The 14,381-nt window shown below is 34.9% G+C and overlaps 1 protein-coding gene across 11 annotated transcripts in view; it reads right to left on the bottom strand.

The window, feature by feature from the left end:
• Positions 1-14,381, bottom strand: part of lrp1aa (low density lipoprotein receptor-related protein 1Aa) — a 225,922-nt gene that overhangs the window by 103,615 nt on the left and 107,926 nt on the right. For 6 of the 11 annotated variants that reach the window (XM_073916187.1, XM_073916186.1, XM_073916181.1 and 3 more), the window contains exons 16-23: positions 11,614-11,754; positions 11,383-11,508; positions 10,376-10,492; positions 8,962-9,042; positions 5,819-5,986; positions 3,669-3,851; positions 2,006-2,203; positions 1,499-1,744 (exon numbers count right to left, since the gene is read on the bottom strand). In XM_073916187.1, the coding sequence (XP_073772288.1) occupies positions 1,499-1,744; positions 2,006-2,203; positions 3,669-3,851; positions 5,819-5,986; positions 8,962-9,042; positions 10,376-10,492; positions 11,383-11,508; positions 11,614-11,754 (1,260 nt within the window). Of the gene's footprint in view, positions 1-1,498; positions 1,745-2,005; positions 2,204-3,668; positions 3,852-5,818; positions 5,987-8,790; positions 8,842-8,961; positions 9,043-10,375; positions 10,493-11,382; positions 11,509-11,613; positions 11,755-14,381 lie in introns of all 11 variants that reach the window. The other 5 variants (XM_073916185.1, XM_073916177.1, XM_073916179.1 and 2 more) reach the window with 1 other exon arrangement.

Here is a 14,381-nt window from a genome sequence, read left to right as displayed (position 1 = left end):
TGGTCTTCAGTTACCAATTTACTGATTCAAATAATCTGGTCGGAGCAGATCTCTGGTTAACGACTCACTGATTTATATGATCTGGTCAGAGCGAGTCAGCAGTTAACAACTCACTGATTCAAATTATCCAGGCAGAGTGGATCTCTGGATAACGATTCACTGATTCAAATGATCTAGTCAGAGTGATTATCTGGTTAACGACTCACTGATTCATATGATCTGAACAAACAGAGTCCATAATAATGAATCACTAATTCAAACTATCTGGTCAGAGTGATTCTCTGGTTAACGACTCACTGATTCATATAATCTGAACACACAGAGTCACTAATTAAAAAATCACTGATTCAAACGATCTGTTCAGAGCAAGTCTCTGGTTAACAACTCACTGATTCATATGATCTAATCAGAGCAAGTCACTAAATGAATCAATGGTTCAAATGATCTTGTCAGATTGAGTCTCTGGTTAACGACTCACTGATTCATATGATCTGGTCAGAGTGAGTCACTAGATGACTCACTGATTTAAATGATCTGGTCAGAGCAGGTATCTGGTTAAAGAACCACTGATTCATATGATCCAGTCAGAGCGAATCTCTGGTTAACAACTCACCGATTCATAAGATCTGTTCAGAGCAAGTCTCTAGTTAATGACTCACTGAATCATATGATCTGGTTAAAAAGAGTCATTAATTAATAAATGACTAATTCAAATTACCTGTTCAGTGCGAGTCACCGGTTAACGACTCACTGATTCATATGATCTGCTCAGAGCAAACCACTAGATGAATCAATGATTCAAATGATCCAGTCAGAGTGACTGCCAGGTTAACAACTCACTAATTCATATGATCTGGTCAGAGCAAGTCACTAGATGAATCAATGATTCAAATGATCCAGTCAGAGTGAGTCTTTGGTTAACAATTAACTGATTCAAACGATGTGGCCAGAGCGAGTCACTAGTTAATGAATCGCTGATTCAAATGATCCAGTCAGTGCGTGTATCTGGTAAAAGACTCAATGATTCATATGATCTGCTCAGAGAAGAGAGTCAATAATTATTAAATAATTGATTCAAATGATCTGATCTGAGTAAGTCACTAGTTAAGGAATCACTGATTCAAATAAACTGATGAGAGCAAATATTGAGAACACAAGTCACTGATTCAATTGATGCAATCAGAGCGAGCTGCCGGTTACCAATTCACAAATTAAAATGATCTGGTCAGAGGGAGTCACCAGTTAATGAATCACTGATTCAAATGATCTAGACAGAGCAAATCTGAAGTAAACAACTCATTGATTTGAATGATACGATCAGAGCAAGTCTCTGGTAAATGACTCACTGATTCATATGATCAGGTCAGATTCCATAATAACTAACAAATATGCAGCACATTACACTCATTCATGGTAAAACTGTGATCCAAATGGATGGGATTGACGTCTGCAATTGAAACACACCCTAATGCAAGCCTCCACCTAAGGCCGCTCTCACCTGTGCTCCTGCAGCTCTCCATGTCAGGTTCGAGGGCCCATCCTTCATAGCAGGAGCACTTGACATTGAACTTGTCCTGTTCACAGCGCTGGCTGCACTTCAGGTGTTTGGCGCAGAAGCCCTGGATCTGGCACGTCTTGTTGTTGGTGCCCAGCTCCATTCCCAGCGGGCACGAGCACAGAACGCCCTCGCCCGGGGCCACCGTGCAGTTATGACTGCAGCCGCCATTCTCCAGAGAACACAGATCTGAAGGAGGACAAACAATACAGTTAACCCTTGTGTATTGTTCAAATTGACTCCCCTTTGGTTATGTTGGGGTCTGTTTTTGCCCCATTGACTTCCATTATAATCACAATTTTCTGATTGCAGAGACATGACAGCATATAATCATGCATTCTTGATTGCTGCTGGAAACAGTTACCGGCAGGACATGCTTCACATGGTACATCGGTATCAAGTGTGAATACTTTCATCACAATACAGCATTAAGTCAGTTTGTGCTCTTACCGCAGAGTTTCTCATCGGAGCCGTCAGGACAGTCGTCTTTGCCGTCGCAGAGTTTCTCAGCAGGCAGACAAATGTTGGAGTCATTGGCACACACGTGATGGGACAGCTTACACACCAGCGCCTCGCAGTTATCCTCATCTGAGTTATCTTCACAGTCACTGTCACCGTCGCACACCCAAGCCTTGCTGATGCACCGCGCTACACAGCAAACACACACAAAACACTCCTGTTAAGATTAAAAACAGCAAGCCATTCTGAAGTTACTTCAGGACTTGAAAAGTTCTGGGAATGACCTTTACTACATACATTATAAGTATATATGATATATATCAAGTAAACACACAAGTATAGTGTCTTAGATGCGATTATTTAATATTTGCATGATATGGATAAAAACAACAGCAATGTAATGCTTCCCTATTAGATTTCCGAACATGCATCCCGAGGTGTTCCCAGGCCAGCTGAGAGACATAGTCCCTCCAGTGTATTCTGGGTCTTCCCCGAGGCCTCCTTCCGGTGGGAGATGCCTGGAAAACCTCCTTATGTAGGCGCCCAGGAGGCGTCTGAAACAGATGCCCGAGTCACCTCTGCTGACTTTTCTGGATGTGGAGGAGCAGCAGCTCTACTCCGACTTCCTTCCGGGTGTCAGATCTTTAAGAGTGCACCCTGCCACCCTGTGAAGGAAACTCATTTTGGCCGCTTGTTTCCCAGATCTTGCCCTTTCGGTCATGACCCAAAGCTCATAACCGTAGGTTTGAGTAGGAACGTAGATGCACCAGCACATCGAGAGCTTTGCCCTTCCACTCTTCCTTTACCACAACGGACCGGTACTTCGACCGTCGACCGATGTCAATCTCACGTTCCATCCTTTCCTCACTCATGAGCAAAACCCCAAGGTACTTGATCTCTTCCACCTAGGGTAAGGACTCTTTTCCAAGCTGGAGATGACAAACCGACTTTGTCCGGTGGAGCACCATGGCCTCAGACTTTAAGGTACTGATTCTCTATGTTGACCTCAAGGATCAACGTATATGAAGAGATGATGCCAACCATAGAGGACTTCTAGAGGTCTCCATAATCCTGGACCAGGCCGTATCCTGAGCAGATGCTGTGGTGGTCACGAAGAGAGTGGAGAGCATGAGACTGACTCCTGAAAGACCTCAGTGACAGACGAGTCTCCGCATTGATGCCGTGGGCCAGCCGGTGATCTACTCACAGCTGCAGCTTCTCCACGATGGACATCCAGTGTTCTCCACCCTCCGGTTCCTAGACTGCAGCTCTGCACAAGAAGTTTGGCTGGAGGAGAAATGGTCATGCCCAACTGAGCCTGGTTTCTTTCGAGGTTTTGTCCTTCACTTTGGTCAATTGGTGAAGTTTGTTCCTCGCCACTGTCGCCACTGGCTTGCATGGTTTGGGACTTTGAAACTGCGCATCGCTGGATTAGCTCTTCAATGTTTGGACTTGCAGCAGTGAAAATTGAACCACACTGAATAGAAGTTCAACTCTGAAAACTGGAATGACTTAATTTCAATTTGCTAGAACTTCTGTCTTAAGCTGCTTTGACACAATCTACACCGTAAAAGCGCTATAGAAACAAAGATGAACTGAATTAAATTGAACTATTAAATTGAGAACATGCTATCAATACTTTGTGCATTATTACCAGAGTCCCTGCAGCCAAACTTCACTGCTGGATCACACATGTGCGTTACACCCTCGCAGTTCTTTTCATCGCTCAGATCCATGCAGTCGGTGTCCCCATCACACCGCCAGCGCAGGGGAATACACAAGCCGTCCATGCGACACTGGAACTCATCTGTGTGACAGCCACCAGGAGGACGGGTTGCTGTTGAGAAAAAAACAAAATTAAACAGAGAGTTTAGGGCAATTCTCAAACAAATATTTTAAATAAATATTCGAGAACTATTCATAGAATTCTCATTCAACTGTAAGACACTGTAAGAATAGTTGTATAAGTTAATAAATAAAGTTATTAGCTCACTTTCAGACAACCCAGGCTCATTGCGGATATGTACCCAGGTCTACATTTCTGGGAACACTGAAATACATAACCGGAGGTACGTCTGCTGGCAGTTTTTGTTTTCGCAAATCCACCTGAGGCAGCTGTGCATGCTTTCTGATTATCTCAAACTTCTCTCACACGTCATCTTATTAAGTGTATATTGCGCCCTCTTGTGGATAAACGCAGGAAGAGGACGCGCAAAAGAAATTTGAGATCATCAAAAAGCATACACAGCGGCATCTGGTGAATTTCTGAACACAAAATCTACGAGCAGACGTACCTTCGGTTGCATATTTCGCTATCCCCAAAAATGTAGACCTGGGTACATATCCACAATGGGTTGTCTGGGTTGTCTAAAAGTGAGCTAATAACTTTATTTATTAACTTATACAACTATTCTTACAGTGTATAGCATTGTTTTAAACTCTAGCGTCTAGGATATATCTATAAATTAGCTTTCTAACATAATTATTGTGCCATTTCTCATCTTACAGTCTCCTTATCATGCATACCATTATGTTTTCATGTTCGTCATTTGTAAGTGTCATTGGAGAGAAGCATTTGCAAAAATAACAATAGTAAGTTCTTCAGAGGAGAATAAAGCTCTTGTTGTGGTTGTGTGAGGTGGGATTAGTTTGTATTCATCCCTTTTTAAATTCATCATCACCCTGTAATGTGCCTCATATCTAACTCCAGTGCTAACAGAGCCGCTGGCAAAGACGTTTATCCTCAGGAGAGAGAGAGAGGAGAGTCTATATTTGGATAAAAATGGCAGTGGTGTATTTTAACACGAGGATTCCTCATTAATTAACATGTGATTTGTAACTGCAGAAATTTCACGTTGTTATTTATATGGAACAGCACTTGAGCCAAGGATAACCAAAGCATGAATTACATGATCAGAAGCTCAGATACCGTGACATACGGAAGTCCTTACATGACTATACTTTTCTTTCTTGTTTTCTCGTGATCATAACTAAATGTCCTGTGATCTCGACAAATCAAAAGTTGTTTTCTCGTGATCGCGACTTAATTTTCTTAAAGATATCAACATGAATGCATTAAGGAAGCCAAGCCTAAGCTGAACAGCAGTGATCTCCGATCCCCCAGGGGGCGCTGCATCAAGTCTCCTCATTCATCTATAAGCCAAATCAGCACATGGGTTCAGGACTACTGCGGCAAACCTTTGTCTAGCACCACAATATATAGGTACATCCACAAATGCCAGTGAAAAATGTACTGTGGTAAAAGGAAGCCCTATGTTAACAGTGTCCAGAAGTGCCGTCGGCTTCTCTGGGCTCAGAGGCATCTGAGATGGACCATCACACAGTGGAAACGTGTACTGTGGTCAGATGAATCAGTACGTCAGGTATTTTTGAGGGAGAAATGGATGCCGTGTGCTCCGGACCAAAGAAGAAAAGGATCATCCAGAATATTACCAGCAACAAGTTGAAAAGCCAGGGTCTGGGATGGTATAGGGTTGTGTCAGTGCCTTTGGCAAACGTAACCTGCACTTCTGTTATGGACCATTAGTGCTGAAAAGCATATAGATCACAAACTCCTGCAGCAGAGGAAGAGGATACAGGTACTGGACTGGCCTGCCTGCAGTCCTGACCTGTCTCCAATAGAGAATAAGTGACAACAAAGACCCCGTACACATAATGCTGGTGTTTTAGTTTATGTTGTTTATATACAACCAGCGAGCTTCTTGCTGTGAGGCGACAGTGCCAACCACTATGCTACCATGCCGCCCGACAATAAACAAATACAAATAAATAAAATGAACTGACCCTGGTTGGTGCAGTTAGCGTGGGTCTCGTCGCTGTAGTCTCCGCAGTCGTTGTCTCCGTCACAGGTCCAGTAATCAGGAATACATCGACCGCTGTTACACTTAAACTGAGCGCTGGAGCATGAGTGACTGCAGCCGGCTTCATCACTGTTATCACCACAGTCATTGTCTGAAACAGGTCAAGCAGACAGATTTAACTCACCAATAGAGGACAAACATCGTGTGTAAAAGAATCCATATTATGCTTTAAAGCACACTGACTGTCAAAAATTTGGACACACTTGACTAAATCTATACGTTTCTCAATGGAATAATAAAGACAATTTTCCTTGAGGAGGGTTTTGTGGTAACACCTTACTTGAAGGGGTGTTCTTTAGAAACCTTTATAATCGTGATTTGTCATTGTCAGGATTGTTAATGAGATTTTATGCATGCTTATAGAAACTGTTATTAAGTGTCATTCGCTCTGTTAAGACATTTAAATGCAATTTTTTTTTTTTAATAAAATAAAGGAAAATAAATAAATAAAATAAACAAATAATTATTAAATTAAAATGAAATTAAATAAAATAATAAATTAATTAATTAAAATAAATAAAATAATTAATAAAAAAATGAATAAAAATTAAATTATTCATAAATAAAAATAAAATAATTAATAAAATAAAACAAAATAATATTTATTAAAAAAATAAAATAAATAAAAGTAAAATGAATAAAAATAAAATAAATAAAAATAAAATAAATAAAATTAAATTAAATAACTATTAAAAAATAATAATAAAATAATAATGAAATAAAATGCAATTTAATTAAATTAATTAATAAAATAAAAAAATAAAACAAAATAAAATTAAATTAATTAAAAAATAAAATAAATAAAAATAAAATTAATAAAAATAAAGTAAATAAAAATAAAATGAATAAAATAAAATTAAATAACTATTAAAAATAATAATAAAATAATAATAAAATAAAATGCAATTTAATTAAATTAGTAAAATAAATAAATAAAAATGTAACTAATAAAATTTAATACAATTTATTAATTAATAAAATAAAAATAAAATAAAATAAATAAATTGAATTATAAAATAAAATAAAATAAAATAACGTTAGTTATGAGCCTGTATTGCATTTAGCCTATAACATGCTCTTATGTTTTTATTGTTTTACATTTTGAGGGCCACAAAAAATGCATATGTGGTTTTAACATCAACATGCATTAAGGCCTGTCCAATTTCATACGGTATGCATCTCATCAACATCTCCTGAAGCGGTTTGAGCGATCGGATTTGTACTCATCTAGAATACATTTGCACCTGCCCTTTTCACAAAATACTTAAAGTGACCAGATGCGAACATCCCCACAGGCTGAAACATGAACACTTCACATTAACATAATGAAAGTGGCATCTTTGCATTTTAGACACACATTTGACAACATCAATATAAAACATGAATAAATAATAAACATCACAGAAACTGCATAGATCACACATGCACCACTGGGAATGAACGTTGTTAATATTATTACGCTGAACCTCTTCTTATTTACTAGCGGTGTTAGTTGAAGGGGCAGGATTTAAAGGGACAGTCCACACAAAAATTCATTATTTCATTTTATACTTTCCTGATTTTAAACCTTTATGAGTTCTTTCTTCAGCTAAACACAGCCGAAGATATTTTGAAGAATGCTGGAAACCTGTAAGCATTGAATTGCATTTGTTTTTTCTACTATGCAAGTCAATGATTAGAGGTTTTCAGTATTCTTCAGTGGTTAAATAAAAAATTACACTGTCACCACGTCACATTAAAATAAAACGTAACCTTAAATTTATGTAATAACATTATTATTGAAGTGTAAATAAAATAATAAAAAACAAACAAAAATACACTTTATTTTAAACCTAAAAATTAAATTAAAATAAATAAATAAAAATAAATAAATAAAATAAATTAATTATTTATTAAAATAAATATCAATTAAATAAATTAAATAAATAAAATTAATTAACACTGATAAAAATAAAATCAATAAATGAAATAAAATTAATTAATTAATTATTAAAATAAATAAAATAAATAAATTAAATAAATAAAAATGAAATTACATTATTTAACTCATAAAATAATTATTGAAATAAATAAAAAATAAAATAACTAAAAATTTAATTAATTAATAAATTAAATATAAAAAATTAATTATTTACATGAATAACAATACAAAAATAAAATAAAATAATTAATTATTAAAATAAATAAAAATTAAATTAAATAAATCAAATAAATTAAAATAAAGTTATCATATTTAATTAATAAAATAAAATAATTATTAAAATAAATAAAAAAACATTTGTTAATAAATTAAATATAATAATTGATTATTAAAAAGAATAAAAATCAAATAAGATAAATAAAATTAAAACAAAATTAATTAAAATAAAATGAATTAATAAATTAAAATAAAATAAAATGAAAACATTAACAAATTGATTGAATATTAAAATAAATAAAATTAAAATTAAATTAATTAAATAAATAATTATAAATAAAATTACGTCAATAAATTTATTAAATTTAATTTAATGATTATTAAAATAAAACAAAAAAAATAAAATTAATTAAAACAAAACAAAACAAAACAAAAATAAAAAAAATATTAATAAAATAATATAAAGCTTAATTTTGACATATCTTAAAACAATATATTTTTAACTTGTCTAGAAAATGCTTCCTAATTTAAAGTCTTTCAGATATTTGGACTAAAAACAAGCAAAAATCTAAGCAAAAAATATTTCTTACATCTTGTTGATCCATTGACAGTCAATGTTTCTTTTATTTTTGAGTGAATTATCCCTTTAACCATTTAACAGGCACCCTATCAGAAATTGTTGGTTGTTACAGACAGAGTCTTGCTGCAGGTGTTTTTAAGCTCTTATTACACAGGTGCATGTTGATCTATGCACTAACCGGTTGGGTTTGGACAGTTGAACTCATCAGAGCTGTCCCCACAATCCTTCTCTGCAACACACAGCCAATGTGACACAGGGAGAGGGTGAATGGTCGAGAGAAGAGGACATGACGTTACACAGGTGATCAGCACACAGACAAATGAGGGAGAAATCGCAGTAAAAAGCTCACCGTTATCACAGCGCCAGTTGATGTTGATGCAGCGGCCGTTGTTGCAGGTGAACTGAGTGAGCGGGAAACAGGTTGGGTACGCTGACCACATAAAACAACAGCACAAATCATTAGTAATAATCATACAAAGGCACATATGACAATTGAAAACATCTGAACTGAATGCATTGAAATCAAAGCAACTTTTTAAAGGATTCGTTGACAAAATAAAATAAAACAAAATAATTATAAAATAAAATAAAAATAATTAAAATAAAATAATAAAAAATTAAAAATGTAATTTAATCAATTAATTAAGAATTAACTAGTGTCTGTCTAATATTATGATATCCCTTATACCAAAACCCAATTACCTTAATAGCTGTAAAATAAAATAAAATAAAATAAGACTAAATAACTTATTAATAAAATAAAATATTAATGAAATAAATAAAAAATAAAACAAAATAAAGTATTAATAAAAAAATAAAAATGATAAAAAATAAAATAAGACAAAATAAACTATTAATAAAATAAAATATTAACAAAATAAAAAAAGATTTAAACAAAATAAATTATTCATAAAATAAAATAAAATAATTAAATAATTAAGAATTAACTAGTAGCTGTTTTTTATTAAGATATTGTCTGTTCATTAGCACTTTTAAAGTACATATTTCACATCTCTAATGGCTAAATTCAATTACCCTGATAACTATAAAAAAAAATAATAATAAAATAAATAATGATAAAATTAAAAAAAATAAAAATTAAATTAAATAAACCAAAATAGAATAAAAGATTAATATTTTTTAATAAAATTTCAATTAATAAAAAATAAAAATAAAATAAAAATAAAATAAATAAATAGATAAATAAATAAATAAATAAATAAATAGATAAATAAATAATAAATAAATAAATAAATAAATAAAGCAAAATGAATAAAATAAATAAAACAAAATAAAATAAAACAAAACAAAACAAAAAAATAAATAAAATTAATAAATAATAAAAATGATCTAAATAAAATAAAATAAATTAACAATTAACTAGTGGCTGTCTAATATTAAGATATTTTCTGTTTATTAGTACTTATAAAGTACATATTCCACATTCATAAAACCTAAACTCAACTACTACCTTAATAGCTATTAATAAGCAACAAATGAAGTTTACTGAGGCAAAAGTCATAGTTATTGGTTTATAAATAGTGAGAATTGTACCTTAAAATAACGGCTGACCAAATATTTAGTTTTGTTAATATTGTTAACAAACTATTAATATGAAATATTGCTGTAAGTGTTTCCATCTTTCCTTCAAAGATAAACATAATCTAAACTGAGTTGTCATAATCAACTGTAGTTGTGTCTAAAAGCATTGCATGCATATTAATGAGTGAGCTCATGAATATTAACGCATGTGTTTGATTTACCGCAAGTTGATGGTTCGTCAGAGCGATCACCGCAGTCGTCGTCCAGATCGCAGGTCCAGGAGATGGGGATACAGCGGCCGCTGTCACACGAGTACTGATTTGGAGGACACGTCCGAGCTGCAAAACACCACCAAAACATTCACATCGGCATTCATGTGTGCTTCAGGACATCAGTATTCCAGTGCAGATACACACAAAGACAATACAGTGCGTCTCTTACTCCTGCAGGACACATTCCTCACACAGATAGATAATGTTACGGTTAGCTTAAAGAGCTTTAACTACTGTAAATCAATCTTACGCAGCAGTTTCATTGGTATAAATTGTATTCAGTAATGATAAGTCACTTAAAAATAATAGTGTATCCTAGTATGAAGGTCAAGAGAGCTCAAATGTGCTGCCGCACTTTAAAAAACACCCTTACATTAGTAGTTTTAGGCATTCTGTGATTCATTATTTTCTGATTTTAAACTGCATTATGGGATTTTGATGTTTCTTCCAACAATTTTTTACCTTGAAAAGTTGCAAAAAGTGACTTTTATTGTGATTTGTAATAGTTTAAAAAAAGTAATGCATTGTCTAGTTAAGTGTTGTGAAAAAAATTAAGTTAAATTAAATAAAAAATAATAATAATAATTTAATAAATAAAATAACATAAAATAAAATAACAATTAAATAGTTTATAAAATAAAATGTAAAAAAAAATTAAATAAAAGAAAAGAAAATTTTATTAAAATAAATACAATAAATTAATTAAATTAATTAATTAAAAATAAGGAATAAATGAACAATAATAATGAAGTGTGGTCAGAAAACTGAGTTATATCCAAACACACGCGTTGTTCTTGTGCCCTATATGGTGATGCAGACGCCTCCAAAACCCCACAGGTGGACAAATCTAAGCTTGTGTTTATTAAAACAAATATAAATATGCAGATAATCAATAATAATAATAATAATAATAACATTATGCAAAAGTAATTTGTCATGACTAAGTATGTGTGTACCTGAGCATGTGGTGTTGGACTCGTCTTCATCATTGCCGCAGTCGTTGTCTCCGTCACACAGCCAGCGCATCGGGATGCAGCGGTTATTCTGACACTTGAATCTGTCTGCAGGGCACGTGTGCTGATCTACACACAAACACAACATGTGGGTATGGGTGCGTGTGTGTGTGTATGTGTCTGTCTGTGTGTGTGTGTGTGTGTGTGTGTGTGTGTGTGTGTGTGTGTTCTTACGGCAGAGTTCAGCGGTCTCGTCGCTGTTGTCCAGACAGTCGTTGTCTCCGTCACATTTCCAGCGCTCCTGAATGCAGCGGTTGTTCTTACAGGCGAACTCTCCCGGCTGACACTGCGGAGGGGGGATGTATGACGGATTCGCTGGAGACACACACACACACACACACAGACACACACACACACACACACACACACAGGTAGAGAGAGAAAGAGAAAGAGAGAGACAAACACAGTCAGACAGACAGATAGACAAACCAAACAAACACACACACACACACACACACACACACACACACACACACAGGGATACACACACAAACACAAACAAACATATAAAAACAAACAAACACAGGCACACAAAAATACGCACACGCACACATAAACACACAGGTAGACAGACATACACATATGCAAACGCACACACATATACAAGCAGACACACACACGATATATATAATATATATATATAACACACATGCACGTACATATACACACATATACACGTGCACACACAGAGACACACACACATATACACAGACACACATACACACACATTTACAAACACACACACATTGATACACACACAAACACAAAAAAGACACACACATATACACACAGACACACATGCACGCACATATACAAATACACATACATACACACACACACACACACACACAGGGAGACATATACACAAACACACACATAAACACAGAGAGAGAGACACACACACACACAAACAAACACATATACACACAGACACACGTGCACGCACATATACAAACACATATACACAAACACACAGGCACACGCACACACATACATACATACACAAAAACACGGAGAGAGAGACACACACAGTGACAGACACACATACATGCACATATACAAACATGCATATACACACACAAACAATTTCACACATACAAACACACACACACACACACAGAGACACACACATATACACACACACACACACACACAAACACAAATATACACACAGGTGCACACACACAAAAACACACAGAGAGACAGAGTCACACACATATACACACAGGTGCACACACACACAAACACACACACACACACACACACACACAGAGAGAGAGACACACACATATACACACACACAAACATACAAACAGAAATATACACACAGGTGCACACACACACAAACACACACAGAGAGAGACACACACACATACACACACACACAAATAAAAATATACACAGGTGCACACACACACACAAACACATACACAGAGAGAGAGACACACACAGAAAGAGAGAGAGAGAGAGAGAGAGAGAGACACACACACACACACAGTAAATGTAAATAAGTCTGCTGAAGGCCAAACTCCCCTCTCAAAGGAGGCTTTCTGTTTCACACACACACACACACACACCAAAGCTCTAGATGTTCAGTTCAGCTCGTGCTTGTGTCACTGTGAAGTCTAGAAATACTGCAGTGCCTGACAGAACCAGATTGGCCAGCATTTTCTCACTTCATACTCCGTCAGGATTGAATGGGACTCTTATTTTGTATTGTCTGAGCACTACCTTTTTATAATCAGATGGACAGCTCTTTAAAAACAGGTTGAACCATCCAACATACTAGAATAACACACAAAAGCGCCGCAGTCCATCATCTCTGGCACCCTCATTAAGGCTACTGTACGTCTACACTGATCTGGATACCAAAGAGCTGTCAAACGTGATTCATTTCCAAATCTTTAAATAATTCATCACAAATGATGAAAATCAATTATTAAAGCACATTAAACGTAGTCATTAATGCATGTGTTTATTACCCTCTATGCTAACCGCTGCAGTGGAGACAGAATGAAGATTGTGTCTGACTCCATCATGAGCTTGGAGGACTGCATCCATACATCTCTGACATGACTCAAATCACTGATTAATAAAGTCATCTGGAATGAAGAAGAAAGCCTTCAGCAGGACTCCCAGAGCTCATCAAGAGTCTTTGTGTTCATCTTCAACGCCTCCTCCTTCATCTTACCCCAGACATGCTCAATAATGTTAATGTCTGGTGACTGGGCTGGGCAATCCTGGAGCACCTTGACCTTCTTTGCTTTCAGGAGCTTTGATGTGGAGGCTGAAGTCTTGATACCTCAGGCTGTTGATGTTGCCATCCACTCTACAGATCTCTCCATACTGAATGTGATCCCAAACCATGACTTTTCCTTCACCAAACTTGACAGATTTTTGTGAGAATCTTCGTCCATGTGGGTTCCAGTACAAAATAACAAAAGTACTTTTGACATGTGGTTCTCTACTTTCAAACTTATGAGACAGTTTTGAACTGAAAATATTTTCATGGCGGTCGAATTTTTTTATAAAAGTACGTCATCGCTAGGGCCAGACGAAATCTGCGGACGTTTTCTTGCTATTTCTGCAGAGAATTTTGGTATAAATCTGCGGATTTCTGCGGAATTATTTTGGAAGTATCATAAATAAAACCCTAATATGTGAAATAAAAAAAAATATATATATTTTTTAAACTCTAATTTAATGTTTACAAAGCAAACACAATTAGATTCACTTTATTTGGTAAACAAAGCAAGTCTCACATATAAAAGACCTACTAAAAGACAGAAAATATGACTGTACAAACTGCATTGTACATAAATCAGATGAACATTTTCATATTAGTCAATAATATTACTGTAATTAATTTAAAAACTGAATAAATATAGATTTACACACATTTACTCAAGTAAATAAACAGAATTAATGATGGGCTTAAAATC

The sequence above is a fragment of the Danio rerio genome, chromosome 11 (genome assembly GCF_049306965.1).
Source record: "Danio rerio strain Tuebingen ecotype United States chromosome 11, GRCz12tu, whole genome shotgun sequence".
In the NCBI taxonomy this organism is placed as follows: Eukaryota; Metazoa; Chordata; class Actinopteri; order Cypriniformes; family Danionidae; genus Danio; species Danio rerio.
Note: the sequence above shows the minus strand (reverse complement) of the source record. Positions and strands in the feature narration are given on the sequence as shown.